Source organism: Bombina bombina, chromosome 4 (assembly GCF_027579735.1).
Source record: "Bombina bombina isolate aBomBom1 chromosome 4, aBomBom1.pri, whole genome shotgun sequence".
NCBI classification, from domain to species: domain Eukaryota; kingdom Metazoa; phylum Chordata; class Amphibia; order Anura; family Bombinatoridae; genus Bombina; species Bombina bombina.
The window spans coordinates 45,630,842-45,653,084 of record NC_069502.1 but is presented as its reverse complement, the minus strand read 5'-3'; the positions used below and the strand labels follow the sequence as shown (position 1 = coordinate 45,653,084).

General features: G+C 42.9%; 1 protein-coding gene across 1 annotated transcript in view; it reads left to right on the top strand.

Moving 5' to 3' along the window:
- KIF3C (kinesin family member 3C) overlaps positions 1-22,243 on the top strand; it is a 249,701-nt gene that overhangs the window by 165,137 nt on the left and 62,321 nt on the right. The window contains exon 5 of the mRNA XM_053709474.1: positions 2,757-2,875. Within this exon, the coding sequence (XP_053565449.1) occupies positions 2,757-2,875 (119 nt within the window). The remainder of the gene's footprint in view (positions 1-2,756; positions 2,876-22,243) is intronic.

Below are 22,243 nucleotides of genomic sequence, written 5' to 3'. Positions count from 1 at the left end.
AGCCAGCCATACCCTCCCACTGAGATCACGTAGAGGGATCGACCACTGAGATCACATAGAGGTATCGATCTCTCTCTTCTTCAGAGCCAGCCATACCCTCTCACTGAGATCACGTAGAGGGGGTGATCTCCCTCTTCTTCAGAGCCAGCCATACCCTCCCACTGAGATCACATAGAGGGATTGATCTCTCTCTTCTTCAGAGCCAGCCATACCCTCTCACTGAGATCACGTAGAGGGGGTGATCTCCCTCTTCTTCAGAGCCAGCCATACCCTCTCACTGAGATCACGTAGAGGGGGTGATCTCCCTCTTCTTCAGAGCCAGCCATACCCTCTCACTGAGATTACGTAAAGGGAGCAATCTCTGTCTTCTTCAGAGCCAGCCATACCCTCTCACTGAGATCACGTAGAGGGGGTGATCTCCCTCTTCTTCAGAGCCAGCCATACCCTCTCACTGAGATTACGTAAAGGGATTGATCTCTCTCTTCTTCAGAGCCAGCCATACCCTCTCACTGAGATCACGTAGCTGGGGTGATCTCCCTCTTCTTCAGAGCCAGCCATACCCTCCCACTGAGATCACATAGAGGTATCGATCTCTCTCTTCTTCAGAACCAGCCATACCCTTCCACACTGGCATCACATTGTGCAGATTTTAGTCAAGTTAACAACAAGTTAATTTGTTTGCAAGAGACAATGGAAGCTGGGGCTCTTCCAGGTGAAACAAGGTCGTTAGTTTTCTTATAGTGATGGACAGAAGTTAGAGAAAGTGCAGGGTATTCCATGGAAATAAGCAAAGCGCCAGTGATTGATCTACTTGCATATGCCTCTCCTAATTGGCTCATTAGCTATGTCCTACTTGTGAGTGGTAATGTCTCCTGTATGGGACTTTATATCCCTTTGTGAGGTACTGATGGCAAACAGTATACTCTTAATAACATTTTATTTGTGCATAAGACTATCCCTTTAACATTCACTCTTATTCAGGTTATATACAGAGTTATCCATAGTCACATATTTATTGCGCTTTGTCCCTGTTGCACATTTTAGCTTAGCCTGGTTACCCCCCTTATTCACCCTCCTCTGTCCTTCTCATGGTTTCATGTTTTTCTGGTTGATTTGTCGTCCCTTTGAGCTTGGCTGTGCACTCACCCTGAGGACGTGCAGTTGGATGGTGCAGAATCACGACTAATTAACCTTGACCAGCAAGCGCCAAGGAATATTCTGTATAACTGTGTATGTCAGTAACATGGCGTGATCTGCAGTAATATAGAGGGACTCAGCTGTGTGAGGAAAAAAACATCACAAGACAAGAATTGCTAGTGATTTGTATTGATTTTCCAGGAAGACAGTGGAAATGTTTATGAATAAAACAATTTAACCATTTCAAATACAATTTTATGATTATATCAAATGCAAAAAGCTATGTGCCCTGAATTACAACAGATGGTGCAAGAATAAAATGCTCTAAGGTCCTTTTAATACCATCTGCAAACTTATGGGAGACCTGAAATCATTTGTGGCTAATGCCATTAAAGGGGTTTCGGATACAGCATGCAAGAGAATTGTAAGAGAATTTTTATTTTACTGGGCCAGATTACAAGTGGCGCTCGGTAACCAATATTGTGCCCACGCTAACTTGAATTCAAAAATGATATAAGGGTTAAAAGGTATATGGTATATGACAAGGTATTTGAATGGAAAGGGCTATAATATATATACACACTTTAGAGCCCTTTCCACTCAAATACCTTATAACATAAAAAGTAATTTGTATTCAATTTTAATATTTTATGTGTTTTAGCTGTGAAAAACTGTCAGATGGATTCAGATAAGAGGCGGCCTTTAAGGGCTTAAAATTAGCATATAAGCTAACCTAGGTTTAACTTTCAACTAAGAATAACAAGGGTACAAAGCAAATTTGATGATAAAAGTAAATTAGAAAGTTGTTTAAAATCGCATGCCCTATCTGAATCATGAAAGTTTAATTTTGACTTTACTATCCCTTTAAAATAAACCATTATTTCTCAAATGCGGTCCTCAAGTACCCCCAACAGGCCAGGTTTTCATTATAGCTGAACTACAGCACAGGTGAAATAATCAGCTGATGGGTGAGAACAGGTTAGTAACCATGGTTACTGATCAGCCGATTATTTCCCCTGTGCTCTAGTTCAGCTATAATGAAAACCTGGCCTGTTGGGGGTACTTGAGAACCGCGGTTGAGAAACACTGAAATAAACAATGTTCATTTAAAGGGATATGAAACAAAAAAAATTCTTTAATGATTCAGACAGAGCATACAATTTTACACAATTTTCTCATTTACGTATATTATCAATTTTGCTTCATTCTTTTGGTATCCTTTGTCGAAGGAGCAGCAGTGCACTACTAGGAGCTAGCTGAACACATCAGGTAAGCCCATGACAAGAGGCATATATGTGCAGTCACAAACCAGCAGCTAGCTCCCAGTAGTGCCGCTCCTAAGCTTACCTTGGTATGCTTTACAACAAAGAATACCAAAAGAGTGAAGCAGATTATCAGTATACAAGTACTGTATCCATTTAATTTCAGCTACTATGTCCCTTTAACACCATCTAACAAGCTGTCAAATAGTTCTGCTGTAATACATTGGTTAGGATGGAAGCTGGAGAGATTTAATAATGAGGGCTCCTGTAGAATTCTGACAGCTGTTTCACAATTTAGCACAGACGTTGGGATCTTGCAGCCCATCTCAGCTAATAAGCCTCTGTTTTCCATTTCAGCTGTATGCCAAGCTGCAGGCCGTAAAGGCCGAGATACAGGATCAGCACGACGAGTACGTGCGGGTGAGACAGGACCTGGAACAGGCACAGAACGAACAGACGCGGGAGCTGAAATTCAAGTACGTTATTAAACTGATTGTTATGAGTGCTAGAGGTGATGTTTTATAGGGGACACAAGGCTACTGCTATGTATAGAGCTCTGTGTTATAGGGGACACAAGGCTACTGCTATGTATAGAGCTTTGTTTTGTGTTATAGGGGGGGACACAAGGCTACTGCTATGCCCCAAGGCAGAACATACAGTGATGTGAGATGTCATCGCAGAAAATGCAGCATGTCTGCAGAAAGAACACATGTAGGAACATGTAGGAACTGTTAGCGCTTTAACTTAGTAGTGCTGCTCCACATTAGACAGTTCTCTTCAAACAGAGCTGTGCTCTGGCTGCACTATATACATTTTCCTTAACACAGTGCATCCAGGGCAAAGTGCTGTTTGAAGTGAGCAGTCAAATATACAGTAGTGCTGCAAAGCAGCAGCGCATTGCTTGTTGACTGGCTCTCAGAGATTTTTTCAATGCCGCCCCTTAGCCTTTCCCAGTCTGCCTAGCTGTTTATTCTGAATGTAAAAGCACTGCATCTTTTTATTACTACATTTCTATGTTAGACCAAGAGAAAAGGAAACAGATTTATTAAAGAAACATTTTAAAATGTATTTTTTGTATGCAGCTAATTTACAATGCAATTTTCAACTACTGCACTATACTTTAAAACATAAAAAATTGCTTTATTCTTCAGTTAACCAACACATTGAAATTGAACTGGTGCCTTAGTGTAGCTGTCTAATTTAAAATTGAATTTCATTTAAAAATGACCTGCAGAAAAATTTTCACAAAAAAATCTCATTGCAGAAGGTAAAGAAAAGTTCTGCCTCTGGGCTGCTATGCATAGAGCTTTGTTTTGTGTTATAGGGGGACACGAGGCTACTGCTATGCATAGAGCTTTGTTTTGTGTTATAGGGGGCACAAGGCTACTGCTATGTATAGAGCTTTGTTTTGTGTTATAGGGGGCACAAGGCTACTGCTATGTATAGAGCTCTGTTTTGTGTTATAGGGGACACAAGGCTACTGCTATGCATAGAGCTTTGTTTTGTGTCATAGGGGACACAAGGCTACTGCTATGTATAGAGCTTTTTTTTGTGTTATAGGGGACACAAGGCTACTGCTATGTATAGAGCTTTTTTTTGTGTTATAGGGGGCACAAGGCTACTGCTATGTATAGAGCTCTGTTTTGTGTTATAGGGGACACAAGGCTACTGCTATGCATAGAGCTTTGTTTTATGTTATAGGGGACACGAGGCTACTGCTATGTATAGAGTTTTGTTTTGTGTTATAGGGGACACAAGGCTACTGCTATGTATAGAGCTTTGTTTTGTGTTATACGGGGGGACACAAGGCTACTGCTATGTATAGAGCTTTGTTTTGTGTTATAGGGGACACAAGGCTACTGCTATGCATAGAGCTTTGTTTTATGTTATAGGGGACACAAGGCTACTGCTATGTATAGAGCTTTGTTTTGTGTTATAGGGGACACAAGGCTACTGCTATGTATAGAGCTTTGTTTTGTGTTATAGGGGACACAAGGCTACTGCTATGTATAGAGCTTTGTTTTGTGTTATAGGGGACACGAGGCTACTGCTATGTATAGAGCTCTGTTTTGTGTTATAGGGGACACAAGGCTACTGCTATGTATAGAGCTTTGTTTTATGTTATAGGGGACACAAGGCTACTGCTATGTATAGAGCTTTGTTTTGTGTTATAGGGGACACAAGGCTACTGCTATGTATAGAGCTTTGTTTTGTGTTATAGGGGACACAAGGCTACTGCTATGTATAGAGCTTTGTTTTATGTTATAGGGGACACAGGGCTACTGCTATGTATAGAGCTTTTTTTTATGTTATAGGGGACACAAGGCTACTGCTATGTATAGAGCTTTGTTTTATGTTATAGGGGACACAAGGCTACTGCTATGTATAGAGCTTTGTTTTATGTTATAGGGGACACAGGGCTACTGCTATGTATAGAGCTTTGTTTTATGTTATAGGGGACACAGGGCTACTGCTATGTATAGAGCTTTGTTTTATGTTATAGGGGACACAAGGCTACTGCTATGTATAGAGCTTTGTTTTATGTTATAGGGGACACAAGGCTACTGCTATGTATAGAGCTTTGTTTTGTGTTATAGGGGACACAAGGCTACTGCTATGTATAGAGCTTTGTTTTGTGTTATAGGGGACACGAGGCTACTGCTATGTATAGAGCTTTGTTTTATGTTATAGGGGGGACCCAAGGCTACTGCTATGTATAGCGCTTTGTTTTGTGTTATAGGGGACACAAGGCTACTGCTATGTATAGCGCTTTGTTTTGTGTTATAGGGGACACAAGGCTACTGCTATGTATAGAGCTCTGTTTTGTGTTATAGGGGACACAAGGCTACTGCTATGTATAGAGCTTTGTTTTGTGTTATAGGGGACACAAGGCTACTGCTATGTATAGAGCTTTGTTTTGTGTTATAGGGGACACAGGGCTACTGCTATGTATAGAGCTTTGTTTTGTGTTATAGGGGACACAAGGCTACTGCTATGTATAGAGCTTTGTTTTATGTTATAGGGGGACAAGGCTACTGCTATGTATAGAGCTTTGTTTTATGTTATAGGGGACACGAGGCTACTGCTATGTATAGAGCTTTGTTTTATGTTATAGGGGACACGAGGCTACTGCTATGTATAGAGCTTTGTTTTATGTTATAGGGGACACGAGGTTACTGCTATGTATAGAGCTTTGTTTTGTGTTATAGGACACACGAGGCTACTGCTATGTATAGAGCTTTGTTTTGTGTTATAGGGGACACGAGGCTACTGCTATGTATAGAGCTTTGTTTTATGTTATAGGGGGACAAGGCTACTGCTATGTATAGAGCTTTGTTTTGTGTTATAGGGGACACGAGGCTACTGCTATGTATAGAGCTTTGTTTTGTGTTATAGGGGGACAAGGCTACTGCTATGTATAGAGCTTTGTTTTGTCTTATAGGGGACACAAGGCTACGGCTATGTATAGAGCTTTGTTTTGTCTTATAGGGGACACAAGGCTACTGCTATGTATAGAGCTTTGTTTTATGTTATAGGGGACACGAGGCTACTGCTATGTATAGAGCTTTGTTTTATGTTATAGAGGGACACAAGGCTACTGCTATGTATAGAGCTTTGTTTTATGTTATAGGGGACACAAGGCTACTGCTATGTATAGAGCTTTGTTTTATGTTATAGAGGGACACAAGGCTACTGCTATGTATAGAGCTTTGTTTTATGTTATAGAGGGACAAGGCTACTGCTATGTATAGAGCTTTGTTTTATGTTATAGAGGGACAAGGCTACTGCTATGTATAGAGCTTTGTTTTGTGTTATAGGGGACCCAAGGCTACTGCTATGTATAGAGCTTTGTTTTGTGTTATAAGGGACACAAGGCTACTGCTATGTATAGTGCTTTGTTTTGTGTTATAGGGGACACAAGGCTACTGCTATGTATAGAGCTTTGTTTTGTGTTATAGGGGACACAAGGCTACTGCTATGAATAGAGCTTTGTTTTGTGTTATAGGGGACACAAGGCTACTGCTATGTATAGAGCTTTGTTTTGTGTTATAGGGGACACAAGGCTACTGCTATGTATAGAGCTTTGTTTTGTGTTATAGGGGACACAAGGCTACTGCTATGTATAGAGCTTTGTTTTGTGTTATAGGGGACACAAGGCTACTGCTATGTATAGAGCTTTGTTTTGTGTTATAGGGGACACAGGGCTACTGCTATGTATAGAGCTTTGTTTTGTGTTATAGGGGGACACAAGGCTACTGCTATGTATAGAGCTCTGTTTTGTGTTATAGGGGGACACAAGGCTACTGCTATGTATAGAGCTTTGTTTTGTGTTATAGGGGGACACAAGGCTACTGCTATGTATAGAGCTTTGTTTTGTGTTATAGGGGGACACAAGGCTACTGCTATGCATAGAGCTTTGTTTTGTGTTATAGGGGACACAAGGCTACTGCTATGTATAGAGCTTTGTTTTGTGTTATAGGGGGACACAAGGCTACTGCTATGCATAGAGCTTTGTTTTGTGTTATAGGGGGGGACACAAGGCTACTGCTATGTATAGAGCTTTGTTTTGTGTTATAGAGGACACAGGGCTACTGCTATATATAGAGCTTTGTTTTGTGTTATAGGGGGCACGAGGCTATTGCTATGTATAGAGCTTTGTTTTGTGTTATAGGGGGCACGAGGCTACTGCTATGTATAGAGCTTTGTTTTGTGTTATAGGGGACACAAGGCTACTGCTATGTATAGAGCTTTGTTTTTTGTTATAGGGGACACGGGGCTACTGCTATGTATAGAGCTTTGTTTTTTGTTATAGGGGACACAAGGCTACTGCTATGTATAGAGCTTTGTTTTGTGTTATAGGGGACACAAGGCTACTGCTATATATAGAGCTTTGTTTTGTGTTATAGGGGACACGAGGCTACTGCTATGTATAGAGCTTTGTTTTGTGTTATAGGGGACACAAGGCTACTGCTATGTATAGAGCTTTGTTTTGTGTTATAGGGGACATGAGGCTACTGCTATGTATAGAGCTTTGTTTTGTGTTATAGGGGACACAAGGCTACTACTATGTATAGAGCTTTGTTTTGTGTTATAGGGGACACAAGGCTACTGCTATGTGTAGAGCTTTGTTTTGTGGTATAGGGGACACGGGGCTACTGCTATGTATAGAGCTTTGTTTTGTGTTATAGGGGACACAAGGCTACTGCTATGTATAGAGCTTTGTTTTGTCTTATAGGGGACACGAGGCTACTGCTATGTATAGAGCTTTGTTTTGTGTTACAGGGGACACAAGGCTACTGCTATGTATAGAGCTTTGTTTTGTCTTATTGGGGACACAAGGCTACTGCTATGTATAGAGCTTTGTTTTGTGTTATAGGGGATACAAGGCTACTGCTATGTATAGAGCTTTGTTTTTTGTTATAGGGGACACAAGGCTACTCTATTTATAGAGCTTTGTTTTGTGTTATAGGGGACACAAGGCTACTGCTATGTATAGAGCTTTGTTTTGTGTTATAGGGGACACAAGGCTACTGCTATGTATAGAGCTCTGTTTTGTGTTATAGGGGACACAAGGCTACTGCTATGTATAGAGCTCTGTTTTGTGTTATAGGGGACACAAGGCTACTGCTATGTATAGAGCTTTGTTTCTCCAACATAGGTGTGTCCGGTCCACGGCGTCATCCTTACTTGTGGGATATTCTCTTCCCCAACAGGAAATGGCAAAGAGCCCAGCAAAGCTGGTCACATGATCCCTCCTAGGCTCCGCCTACCCCAGTCATTCTCTTTGCCGTTGTACAGGCAACATCTCCACGGAGATGGCTTAGAGTTTTTTAGTGTTTAACTGTAGTTTTTATTATTCAATCAAGAGTTTGTTATTTTGAAATAGTGCTGGTATGTACTATTTACTCAGAAACAGAAAAGAGATGAAGATTTCTGTTTGTATGAGGAAAATGATTTTAGCAACCGTAACTAAAATCCATGGCTGTTCCACACAGGACTGTTGAGAGCAATTAACTTCAGTTGGGGGAACAGTGTGCAGTCTCTTGCTGCTTGAGGTATGACAAATTCTAACAAGACGATGTAATGCTGGAAGCTGTCATTTTCCCTATGGGATCCGGTAAGCCATGTTTATTACGATCGTAAATAAGGGCTTCACAAGGGCTTATTAAGACTGTAGACTTTTTCTGGGCTAAATCGATTCATTATTAACACATATTTAGCCTTGAGGAATCATTTTATCTGGGTATTTTGATATAATAATATCGGCAGGCACTGTATTAGACACCTTATTCCTTAGGGGCTTTCCCAAAGCATAAGCAGAGCCTCATTTTCGCGCCGGTGTGGCGCACTTGTTTTTGAGAGGCATGGCATGCAGTCGCATGTGAGAGGAGCTCTGATACTTAGAAAAGACTTTCTGAAGGCGTCATTTGGTATCGTATTCCCCTTTGGGCTTGGTTGGGTCTCAGCAAAGCAGATACCAGGGACTGTAAAGGGGTTAAAGTTTAAAACGGCTCCGGTTCCGTTATTTTAAGGGTTAAAGCTTCCAAATTTGGTGTGCAATACTTTTAAGGCTTTAAGACACTGTGGTGAAAATTTGATAAATTTTGAACAATTCCTTCATGGTTTTTCGCAATTGCAGTAATAAAGTGTGTTCAGTTTAAAATTTAAAGTGACAGTAACGGTTTTATTTTAAAACGTTTTTGTACTTTGTTATCAAGTTTATGCCTGTTTAACATGTCTGAACTACCAGATAGACTGTGTTCTGAATGTGGGGAAGCCAGAATTCCTATTCATTTAAATAAATGTGATTTATGTGATAATGACAATGATGCCCAAGATGATTCCTCAAGTGAGGGGAGTAAGCATGGTACTGCATCATTCCCTCCTTCGTCTACACGAGTCTTGCCCACTCAGGAGGCCCCTAGTACATCTAGCGCGCCAATACTCCTTACTATGCAACAATTAACGGCTGTAATGGATAATTCTGTCAAAAACATTTTAGCCAAAATAAACACTTGTCAGCGTAAGCGCGGCTGCTCTGTTTTAGATACTGAAGAGCATGACGACGCTGATATTAATATCTCTGAAGGGCCCTTAACCCAGTCTGATGGGGCCAGGGAGGTTTTGTCTGAGGGAGAAATTACTGATTCAGGGAACATTTCTCAACAGGCTGAACCTGATGTGATTGCATTTAAATTTAAGTTGGAACATCTCCGCATTCTGCTTAAGGAGGTATTATCCACTCTGGATGATTGTGACAAGTTGGTCATCCCAGAGAAACTATGTAAAATGGACAAGTTCCTAGAGGTGCCGGGGCTCCCAGAAGCTTTTCCTATACCCAAGCGGGTGGCGGACATTGTTAATAAAGAATGGGAGAGGCCAGGTATTCCTTTCGTCCCTCCCCCCATATTTAAAAAATTGTTTCCTATGGTCGACCCCAGAAAGGACTTATGGCAGACAGTCCCCAAGGTCGAGGGAGCGGTTTCCACTTTAAACAAACGCACCACTATACCCATAGAGGATAGTTGTGCTTTCAAAGATCCTATGGATAAAAAATTAGAAGGTTTGCTTAAAAAGATGTTTGTGCAGCAGGGTTACCTTCTACAACCAATTTCATGCATTGTCCCTGTCGCTACAGCCGCATGTTTCTGGTTCGATGAGCTGATAAAGGCGGTCGATAGTGATTCTCCTCCTTATGAGGAGATTATGGACAGAATCAATGCTCTCAAATTGGCTAATTCTTTCACCCTCGACGCCACTTTGCAATTGGCTAGGTTAGCGGCTAAGAATTCTGGGTTTGCTATTGTGGCGCGCAGAGCGCTTTGGTTGAAATCTTGGTCGGCTGATGCGTCTTCCAAGAACAAGCTACTTAACATTCCTTTCAAGGGGAAAACGCTGTTTGGCCCTGACTTGAAAGAGATTATCTCTGATATCACTGGGGGTAAGGGCCACGCCCTTCCTCAGGATCGGCCTTTCAAGGCAAAAAATAAACCTAATTTTCGTCCCTTTCGTAGAAACGGACCAGCCCAAGGTGCTACGTCCTCTAAGCAAGAGGGTAATACTTCTCAAGCCAAGCCAGCTTGGAGACCAATGCAAGGCTGGAACAAAGGAAAGCAGGCCAAGAAACCTGCCACTGCTACCAAGACTGCATGAAATGTTGGCCCCCGATCCGGGACCGGATCTGGTGGGGGGCAGACTCTCTCTCTTCGCTCAGGCTTGGGCAAGGGATGTTCTGGATCCTTGGGCGCTAGAAATAGTCTCCCAAGGTTATCTTCTGGAATTCAAGGGACTTCCCCCAAGGGGGAGGTTCCACAGGTCTCAGTTGTCTTCAGACCACATAAAAAGACAGGCATTCTTACATTGTGTAGAAGACCTGTTAAATATGGGAGTGATTCATCCTGTTCCATTAAGAGAACAAGGGATGGGGTTCTACTCCAATCTGTTCATAGTTCCCAAAAAAGAGGGAACGTTCAGACCAATCTTAGATCTCAAGATCTTAAACAAGTTTCTCAAGGTTCCATCGTTCAAGATGGAAACCATTCGAACTATTCTTCCTTCCATCCAGGAAGGTCAATTCATGACCACGGTGGATTTAAAGGATGCGTATCTACATATTCCTATCCACAAGGAACATCATCGGTTCCTAAGGTTCGCATTCCTGGACAAACATTACCAGTTCGTGGCGCTTCCTTTCGGATTAGCCACTGCTCCAAGGATTTTCACAAAGGTACTAGGGTCCCTTCTAGCTGTGCTAAGACCAAGGGGCATTGCTGTAGTACCTTACTTGGACGACATTCTGATTCAGGCGTCGTCCCTTCCTCAAGCAAAGGCTCACACGGACATCGTCCTGGCCTTTCTCAGATCTCACGGATGGAAAGTGAACGTGGAAAAGAGTTCTCTATCCCCGTCAACAAGGGTTCCCTTCTTGGGAACAATTATAGACTCCTCAGAAATGAGGATTTTTCTAACAGAGGCCAGAAAAACAAAACTTCTAGACTCTTGTCGGATACTTCATTCCGTTCCTCTTCCTTCCATAGCTCAGTGCATGGAAGTGATCGGGTTGATGGTAGCGGCAATGGACATAGTTCCTTTTGCGCGCATTCATCTAAGACCATTACAACTGTGCATGCTCAGTCAGTGGAATGGGGACTATACAGACTTGTCTCCGAAGATACAAGTAAATCAGAGGACCAGAGACTCACTCCGTTGGTGGCTGTCCCTGGACAACCTGTCACAAGGGATGACATTCCGCAGACCAGAGTGGGTCATTGTCACGACCGACGCCAGTCTGATGGGCTGGGGCGCGGTCTGGGGATCCCTGAAAGCTCAGGGTCTTTGGTCTCGGGAAGAATCTCTTCTACCGATAAATATTCTGGAACTGAGAGCGATATTCAATGCTCTCAAGGCTTGGCCTCAGCTAGCGAGGGCCAAGTTCATACGGTTTCAATCAGACAACATGACAACTGTTGCGTACATCAACCATCAGGGGGGAACAAGGAGTTCCCTAGCGATGGAAGAAGTGACCAAAATCATTCTATGGGCGGAGTCTCACTCCTGCCACCTGTCTGCTATCCACATCCCAGGAGTGGAAAATTGGGAAGCGGATTTTCTGAGTCGTCAGACATTGCATCCGGGGGAGTGGGAACTCCATCCGGAAATCTTTGCCCAAGTCACTCAGCTGTGGGGCATTCCAGACATGGATCTGATGGCCTCTCGTCAGAACTTCAAAGTTCCTTGCTACGGGTCCAGATCCAGGGATCCCAAGGCGGCTCTAGTGGATGCACTAGTAGCACCTTGGACCTTCAAACTAGCTTATGTGTTCCCGCCCTTTCCTCTCATCCCCAGGCTGGTAGCCAGGATCAATCAGGAGAGGGCGTCGGTGATCTTGATAGCTCCTGCGTGGCCACGCAGGACTTGGTATGCAGATCTGGTGAATATGTCATCGGCTCCACCTTGGAAGCTACCTTTGAGACGAGACCTTCTTGTTCAGGGTCCGTTCGAACATCCGAATCTGGTTTCACTCCAGCTGACTGCTTGGAGATTGAACGCTTGATTTTATCGAAGCGAGGGTTCTCAGATTCTGTTATCGATACTCTTATTCAGGCCAGAAAGCCTGTAACTAGAAAGATTTACCACAAAATTTGGAAAAAATATATCTGTTGGTGTGAATCTAAAGGATTCCCTTGGGACAAGGTTAAGATTCCTAGGATCCTATCCTTCCTTCAAGAAGGATTGGAAAAAGGATTATCTGCAAGTTCCCTGAAGGGACAGATTTCTGCCTTGTCGGTGTTACTTCACAAAAAACTGGCTGCTGTGCCAGATGTTCAAGCTTTTGTTCAGGCTCTGGTTAGAATTAAGCCTGTTTACAAACCTTTGACTCCTCCTTGGAGTCTCAATTTAGTTCTTTCAGTTCTTCAGGGGGTTCCGTTTGAACCCTTGCATTCCGTTGATATTAAATTATTATCTTGGAAAGTTTTGTTTTTAGTTGCAATTTCTTCTGCCAGAAGAGTTTCAGAATTATCTGCTCTGCAGTGTTCTCCTCCTTATCTGGTGTTCCATGCAGATAAGGTGGTTTTACGTACCAAACCTGGTTTTCTTCCAAAAGTTGTTTCTAACAAAAACATTAACCAGGAGATTATCGTACCTTCTCTGTGTCCGAAACCAGTTTCAAAGAAGGAACGTTTGTTGCACAATTTGGATGTTGTTCGCGCTCTAAAATTCTATTTAGATGCTACAAAGGATTTTAGACAAACATCTTCCTTGTTTGTTGTTTATTCCGGTAAAAGGAGAGGTCAAAAAGCAACTTCTACCTCTCTCTCTTTTTGGATTAAAAGCATCATCAGATTGGCTTACGAGACTGCCGGACGGCAGCCTCCCGAAAGAATCACAGCTCATTCCACTAGGGCTGTGGCTTCCACATGGGCCTTCAAGAACGAGGCTTCTGTTGATCAGATATGTAGGGCAGCGACTTGGTCTTCACTGCACACTTTTACCAAATTTTACAAGTTTGATACTTTTGCTTCTTCTGAGGCTATTTTTGGGAGAAAGGTTTTGCAAGCCGTGGTGCCTTCCATTTAGGTGACCTGATTTGCTCCCTCCCTTCATCCGTGTCCTAAAGCTTTGGTATTGGTTCCCACAAGTAAGGATGACGCCGTGGACCGGACACACCTATGTTGGAGAAAACAGAATTTATGTTTACCTGATAAATTACTTTCTCCAACGGTGTGTCCGGTCCACGGCCCGCCCTGGTTTTTTAATCAGGTCTGATAATTTATTTTCTTTAACTACAGTCACCACGGTACCATATGGTTTCTCCTATGCAAATATTCCTCCTTAACGTCGGTCGAATGACTGGGGTAGGCGGAGCCTAGGAGGGATCATGTGACCAGCTTTGCTGGGCTCTTTGCCATTTCCTGTTGGGGAAGAGAATATCCCACAAGTAAGGATGACGCCGTGGACCGGACACACCGTTGGAGAAAGTAATTTATCAGGTAAACATAAATTCTGTTTTTGTGTTATAGGGGACACAAAGCTACTGCTATTTATTGAGCTCTGTTTCTCCAACATAGGTGTGTCCGGTCCACGGCGTCATCCTTACTTGTGGTATATTCTCTTCCCCAACAGGAAATGGCAAAGAGCCCAGCAAAGCTGGTCACATGATCCCTCCTAGGCTCCGCCTACCCCAGTCATTCTCTTTGCCGTTGTACAGGCAACATCTCCACGGAGATGGCTTAGAGTTTTTTAGTGTTTAACTGTAGTTTTTATTATTCAATCAAGAGTTTGTTATTTTGAAATAGTGCTGGTATGTACTATTTACTCAGAAACAGAAAAGAGATGAAGATTTCTGTTTGTATGAGGAAAATGATTTTAGCAACCGTCACTAAAATCCATGGCTGTTCCACACAGGACTGTTGAGAGCAATTAACTTCAGTTGGGAGAACAGTGAGCAGTCTCTTGCTGCTTGAGGTATGACACATTCTAACAAGACGATGTAATGCTGGAAGCTGTCATTTTCCCTATGGGATCCGGTAAGCCATGTTTATTACGATCGTAAATAAGGGCTTCACAAGGGCTTATTAAGACTGTAGACTTTTTCTGGGCTAAATCGATTCATTATTAACACATATTTAGCCTTGAGGAATCATTTTATTTGGGTATTTTGATATAATAATATCGGCAGGCACTGTTTTAGACACCTTATTCTTTAGGGGCTTTCCCAAAGCATAGGCAGAGCCTCATTTTCGCGCCGGTGTTGCGCACTTGTTTTTGAGAGGCATGGCATGCAGTCGCATGTGAGAGGAGCTCTGATACTTAGAAAAGACTTTCTGAAGGCGTCATTTGGTATCGTATTCCCCTTTGGGCTTGGTTGGGTCTCAGCAAAGCAGATACCAGGGACTGTAAAGGGGTTAAAGTTCAAAACGGCTCCGGTTCCGTTATTTTAAGGGTTAAAGCTTCCAAATTTGGTGTGCAATACTTTTAAGGCTTTAAGACACTGTGGTGAAAATTTGGTGAATTTTGAACAATTCCTTCATGTTTTTTCGCAATTGCAGTAATAAAGTGTGTTCAGTTTAAAATTTAAAGTGACAGTAACGGTTTTATTTTAAAACGTTTTTTGTACTTTGTTATCAAGTTTATGCCTGTTTAACATGTCTGAACTACCAGATAGACTGTGTTCTGAATGTGGGGAAGCCAGAATTCCTATTCATTTAAATAAATGTGATTTATGTGACAATGACAATGATGCCCAAGATGATTCCTCAAGTGAGGGGAGTAAGCATGGTACTGCATCATTCCCTCCTTCGTCTACACGAGTCTTGCCCACTCAGGAGGCCCCTAGTACATCTAGCGCGCCAATACTCCTTACTATGCAACAATTAACGGCTGTAATGGATAATTCTGTCAAAAACATTTTAGCCAAAATGAACACTTATCAGCGTAAGCGCAACTGCTCTGTTTTAGATACTGAAGAGCATGACGACGCTGATAATAATGTTTCTGAAGGGCCCCTAACCCAGTCTGATGGGGCCAGGGAGGTTTTGTCTGAGGGAGAAATTACTGATTCAGGGAACATTTCTCAACATGCTGAACCTGATGTGATTACATTTAAATTTAAGTTGGAACATCTCCGCATTCTGCTTAAGGAGGTATTATCCACTCTGGATGATTGTGACAAGTTGGTCATCCCAGAGAAACTATGTAAAATGGACAAGTTCCTAGAGGTGCCGGGGCTCCCAGAAGCTTTTCCTATACCCAAGCGGGTGGCGGACATTGTTAATAAAGAATGGGAAAGGCCCGGTATTCCTTTCGTCCCTCCCCCCATATTTAAAAAATTGTTTCCTATGGTCGACCCCAGAAAGGACTTATGGCAGACAGTCCCCAAGGTCGAGGGAGCGGTTTCCACTTTAAACAAACGCACCACTATACCCATAGAGGATAGTTGTGCTTTCAAAGATCCTATGGATAAAAAATTAGAAGGTTTGCTTAAAAAGATGTTTGTTCAGCAGGGTTACCTTCTACAACCAATTTCATGCGTTGTCCCTGTCGCTACAGCCGCATGTTTCTGGTTCGATGAGCTGATAAAGGCGGTCGATAGTGATTCTCCTCCTTATGAGGAGATTATGGACAGAATCAATGCTCTCAAATTGGCTAATTCTTTTACCCTAGACGCCACTTTGCAATTGGCTAGGTTAGCGGCTAAGAATTCTGGGTTTGCTATTGTGGCGCGCAGAGCGCTTTGGTTGAAATCTTGGTCGGCTGATGCGTCTTCCAAGAACAAGCTACTTAACATTCCTTTCAAGGGGAAAACGCTGTTTGGCCCTGACTTGAAAGAGATTATCTCTGATATCACTGGGGGTAAGGGCCACGCCCTTCCTCAGGATCGGCCTTTCAAGGCAAAAAATAAACCTAATTTTCGTCCCTTTCGTAGAAACGGACCAGCCCAAAGTGCTACGTCCTCTAAGCAAGAGGGTAATACTTCTCAAGCCAAGCCAGCTTGGAGACCAATGCAAGGCTGGAACAAGGGAAAGCAGGCCAAGAAACCTGCCACTGCTACCAAGACAGCATGAAATGTTGGCCCCCGATCCGGGACCGGATCTGGTGGGGGGCAGACTCTCTCTCTTCGCTCAGGCTTGGGCAAGAGATGTTCTGGATCCTTGGGCGCTAGAAATAGTCTCCCAAGGTTATCTTCTGGAATTCAAGGGGCTTCCCCCAAGGGGGAGGTTCCACAGGTCTCAGTTGTCTTCAGACCACATAAAAAGACAGGCATTCTTACATTGTGTAGAAGACCTGTTAAAAATGGGAGTGATTCATCCTGTTCCATTAAGAGAACAAGGGATGGGGTTCTACTCCAATCTGTTCATAGTTCCCAAAAAAGAGGGAACGTTCAGACCAATCTTAGATCTCAAGATCTTAAACAAGTTTCTCAAGGTTCCATCGTTCAAGATGGAAACCATTCGAACTATTCTTCCTTCCATCCAGGAAGGTCAATTCATGACCACGGTGGATTTAAAGGATGCGTATCTACATATTCCTATCCACAAGGAACATCATCGGTTCCTAAGGTTCGCATTCCTGGACAAGCATTACCAGTTCGTGGCGCTTCCTTTCGGATTAGCCACTGCTCCAAGGATTTTCACAAAGGTACTAGGGTCCCTTCTAGCTGTGCTAAGACCAAGGGGCATTGCTGTAGTACCTTATTTGGACGACATTCTGATTCAAGCGTCGTCCCTTCCTCAAGCAAAGGCTCACACGGACATAGTCCTGGCCTTTCTCAGATCTCACGGATGGAAAGTGAACGTGGAAAAGAGTTCTCTATCTCCGTCAACAAGGGTTCCCTTCTTGGGAACAATAATAGACTCCTTAGAAATGAGGATATTTCTGACAGAGGCCAGAAAAACAAAGCTTCTAGACTCTTGTCGGATACTTTATTCCGTTCCTCTTCCTTCCATAGCTCAGTGCATGGAAGTGATCGGGTTGATGGTAGCGGCAATGGACATAGTTCCTTTTGCGCGCATTCATCTAAGACCATTACAACTGTGCATGCTCAGTCAGTGGAATGGGGATTATACAGACTTGTCTCCGAAGATACAAGTAAATCAGAGGACCAGAGACTCACTCCGTTGGTGGCTGTCCCTGGACAACCTGTCACAAGGGATGACATTCCGCAGACCAGAGTGGGTCATTGTCACGACCGACGCCAGTCTGATGGGCTGGGGCGCGGTCTGGGGATCCCTGAAAGCTCAGGGTCTTTGGTCTCGGGAAGAATCTCTTCTACCGATAAATATTCTGGAACTGAGAGCGATATTCAATGCTCTCAAGGCTTGGCCTCAGCTAGCGAGGGCCAAGTTCATACGGTTTCAATCAGACAACATGACAACTGTTGCGTACATCAACCATCAGGGGGGAACAAGGAGTTCCCTAGCGATGGAAGAAGTGACCAAAATCATTCTATGGGCGGAGTCTCACTCCTGCCACCTGTCCGCTATCCACATCCCAGGAGTGGAAAATTGGGAAGCGGATTTTCTGAGTCGTCAGACATTGCATCCGGGGGAGTGGGAACTCCATCCGGAAATCTTTGCCCAAGTCACTCAGCTGTGGGGCATTCCAGACATGGATCTGATGGCCTCTCGTCAGAACTTCAAAGTTCCTTGCTACGGGTCCAGATCCAGGGATCCCAAGGCGGCTCTAGTGGATGCACTAGTAGCACCTTGGACCTTCAAACTAGCTTATGTGTTCCCGCCGTTTCCTCTCATCCCCAGGCTGGTAGCCAGGATCAATCAGGAGAGGGCGTCGGTGATCTTGATAGCTCCTGCGTGGCCACGCAGGACTTGGTATGCAGATCTGGTGAATATGTCATCGGCTCCACCTTGGAAGCTACCTTTGAGACGAGACCTTCTTGTTCAGGGTCCGTTCGAACATCCGAACCTGGTTTCACTCCAGCTGACTGCTTGGAGATTGAACGCTTGATCTTATCGAAGCGAGGTTTCTCAGATTCTGTTATCGATACTCTTGTTCAGGCCAGAAAGCCTGTAACTAGAAAGATTTACCACAAAATTTGGAAAAAATATATCTGTTGGTGTGAATCTAAAGGATTCCCTTGGGACAAGGTTAAGATTCCTAAGATTCTGTCCTTCCTTCAAGAAGGATTGGAAAAAGGATTATCTGCAAGTTCCCTGAAGGGACAGATTTCTGCCTTGTCTGTGTTACTTCACAAAAAGCTGGCAGCTGTGCCAGATGTTCAAGCCTTTGTTCAGGCTCTGGTTAGAATTAAGCCTGTTTACAAACCTTTGACTCCTCCTTGGAGTCTCAATTTAGTTCTTTCAGTTCTTCAGGGGGTTCCGTTTGAACCCTTACATTCCGTTGATATTAAGTTATTATCTTGGAAAGTTTTGTTTTTAGTTGCAATTTCTTCTGCTAGAAGAGTTTCAGAATTATCTGCTCTGCAGTGTTCTCCTCCTTATCTGGTGTTCCATGCAGATAAGGTGGTTTTACGTACTAAACCTGGTTTTCTTCCAAAAGTTGTTTCTAACAAAAACATTAACCAGGAGATTATCGTACCTTCTCTGTGTCCGAAACCAGTTTCAAAGAAGGAACGTTTGTTGCACAATTTGGATGTTGTTCGCGCTCTAAAATTCTATTTAGAAGCTACAAAGGATTTTAGACAAACATCTTCCTTGTTTGTTGTTTATTCCGGTAAAAGGAGAGGTCAAAAAGCAACTTCTACCTCTCTCTCTTTTTGGATTAAAAGCATCATCAGATTGGCTTACGAGACTGCCGGACGGCAGCCTCCCGAAAGAATCACAGCTCATTCCACTAGGGCTGTGGCTTCCACATGGGCCTTCAAGAACGAGGCTTCTGTTGATCAGATATGTAGGGCAGCGACTTGGTCTTCACTGCACACTTTTACCAAATTTTACAAGTTTGATACTTTTGCTTCTTCTGAGGCTATTTTTGGGAGAAAGGTTTTGCAAACCGTGGTGCCTTCCATTTAGGTGACCTGATTTGCTCCCTCCCTTCATCCGTGTCCTAAAGCTTTGGTATTGGTTCCCACAAGTAAGGATGACGCCGTGGACCGGACACACCTATGTTGGAGAAAACAGAATTTATGTTTACCTGATAAATTACTTTCTCCAACGGTGTGTCCGGTCCACGGCCCGCCCTGGTTTTTTTAATCAGGTCTGATAATTTATTTTCTTTAACTACAGTCACCACGGTACCATATGGTTTCTCCTATGCAAATATTCCTCCTTAACGTCGGTCGAATGACTGGGGTAGGCGGAGCCTAGGAGGGATCATGTGACCAGCTTTGCTGGGCTCTTTGCCATTTCCTGTTGGGGAAGAGAATATCCCACAAGTAAGGATGACGCCGTGGACCGGACACACCGTTGGAGAAAGTAATTTATCAGGTAAACATAAATTCTGTTTTTGTGTTATAGGGGACACAAGGCTACTGCTATGTATAGAGCTTTTTTTTGTGTTATAGGGGACACAAGGCTACTGCTATGTATAGAGCTTTGTTTTGTGTTATAGGGGACACAAGGCTACTGCTATGTATAGAGCTTAGTTTTATGTTATAGGGGGACAAGGCTACTGCTATGTATAGAGCTTTGTTTTGTGTTATAGGGGACACAAGGCTACTGCTATGTATAGAGCTTTGTTTTGTGTTATAGGGGACACAAGGCTACTGCTATGTATAGAGCTTAGTTTTATGTTATAGGGGGACAAGGCTACTGCTATGTATAGAGCTTTGTTTTGTGTTATAGGGGACACAAGGCTACTGCTATGTATAGAGCTTTGTTTTGTGTTATAGGGGACACGAGGCTACTGCTATGTATAGAGTTTTGTTTTGTGTTACAGGGGACACAAGGCTACTGCTATATATAGAGCTTTGTTTTGTGTTATAGGGGACACAAGGCTACTGCTATGTATAGAGCTTTGTTTTGTGTTATAGGGGACACGAGGCTACTGCTATGTATAGAGCTTTGTTTTGTGTTATTGGGGACATGAGGCTACTGCTATGTATAGAGCTTTGTTTTGTGTTATTGGGGACATGAGGCTACTGCTATGTATATAGCTATGTTTTGTGTTATAGGGGACACAATGCTACTGCTATGTATAGAGCTCTGTTTTGTGTTATAGGGGATACGAGGCTATTGCTATGTATAGAGCTTTGTTTTGTGTTATAGGGGACATGAGGCTATTGCTATGTATAGAGCTTTGTTTTGTGTTATAGGGGACACAAGGCTACTGCTATGTATAGAGCTTTGTTTTGTGTTACAGGGGACACAAGGCTACTGCTATGTATAGAGCTTTGTTTTGTGTTATAGGGGACAAGGCTACTGCTATGTATAGAGCTTTCTTTTATGTTATAGGGGACACGGGGCTACTGCTATGTATAGAGCTTTGTTTTGTGTTATAGGGGACACAAGGCTACTGCTATGTATAGAGCTTTGTTTTGTGTTATAGGGGACACAGGGCTACTACTATGTATAGAGCTTTGTTTCTTTCATGTAATTAGCAAGAGTCCATGAGCTAGTGACGTATGGGATATACATTCCTACCAGGAGGGGCAAAGTTTCCCAAACCTCAAAATGCCTATAAATACACCCCTCACCACACCCACAATTCAGTTTTACAAACTTTGCCTCCGATGGAGGTGGTGAAGTAAGTTTGTGCTAGATTCTACGTTGATATGCGCTCCGCAGCAAGTTGGAGCCCGGTTTTCCTCTCAGCGTGCAGTGAATGTCAGAGGGATGTGAGGAGAGTATTGCCTATTTGAATGCAGTGATCTCCTTCTACGGGGTCTATTTCATAGGTTCTCTGTTATCGGTCGTAGAGATTCATCTCTTACCTCCCTTTTCAGATCGACGATATACTCTTATATATACCATTACCTCTGCTGATTCTCGTTTCAGTACTGGTTTGGCTTTCTACAAACATGTAGATGAGTGTCCTGGGGTAAGTAAATCTTATTTTCTGTGACACTCTAAGCTATGGTTGGGCACTTTGTTTATAAAGTTCTAAATATATGTATTCAAACATTTATTTGCCTTGACTCAGAATGTTCAACTTTCCTTATTTTTCAGACAGTCAGTTTCATATTTGGGATAATGCATTTGATTTAATCATTTTTTTCTTACCTTCAAAAAATTTGACTCTTTTTCCCTGTGGGCTGTTAGGCTCGCGGGGCTGAAAATGCTTCATTTTATTGCGTCATTCTTGGCGCGGACTTTTTTGGCGCAAAAATTATTTTCCGTTTCCGGCGTCATACGTGTCGCCGGAAGTTGCGTCATTTTTTGACGTTATTTTGCGCCAAAAATGTCGGCGTTCCGGATGTGGCGTCATTTTTTGGCGCCAAAAGCATTTAGGCGCCAAATAATGTGGGCGTCTTATTTGGCGCTAAAAAATATGGGCGTCGCTTTTGTCTCCACATTATTTAAGTCTCATTTTTCATTGCTTCTGGTTGCTAGAAGCTTGTTCTTTGGCATTTTTTCCCATTCCTGAAACTGTCATTTAAGGAATTTGATCAATTTTGCTTTATATGTTGTTTTTTCTCTTACATATTGCAAGATGTCTCACGTTGCATCTGAGTCAGAAGATACTACAGGAAAATCGCTGTCTAGTGCTGGATCTACCAAAGCTAAGTGTATCTGCTGTAAACTTTTGGTAGCTATTCCTCCAGCTGTTGTTTGTATTGATTGTCATGACAAACTTGTTAATGCAGATAATATTTCCTTTAGTAAAGTACCATTGCCTGTTGCAGTTCCTTCAACATCTAAGGTGCAGAATGTTCCTGATAACATAAGAGATTTTGTTTCTGAATCCATAAAGAAGGCTATGTCTGT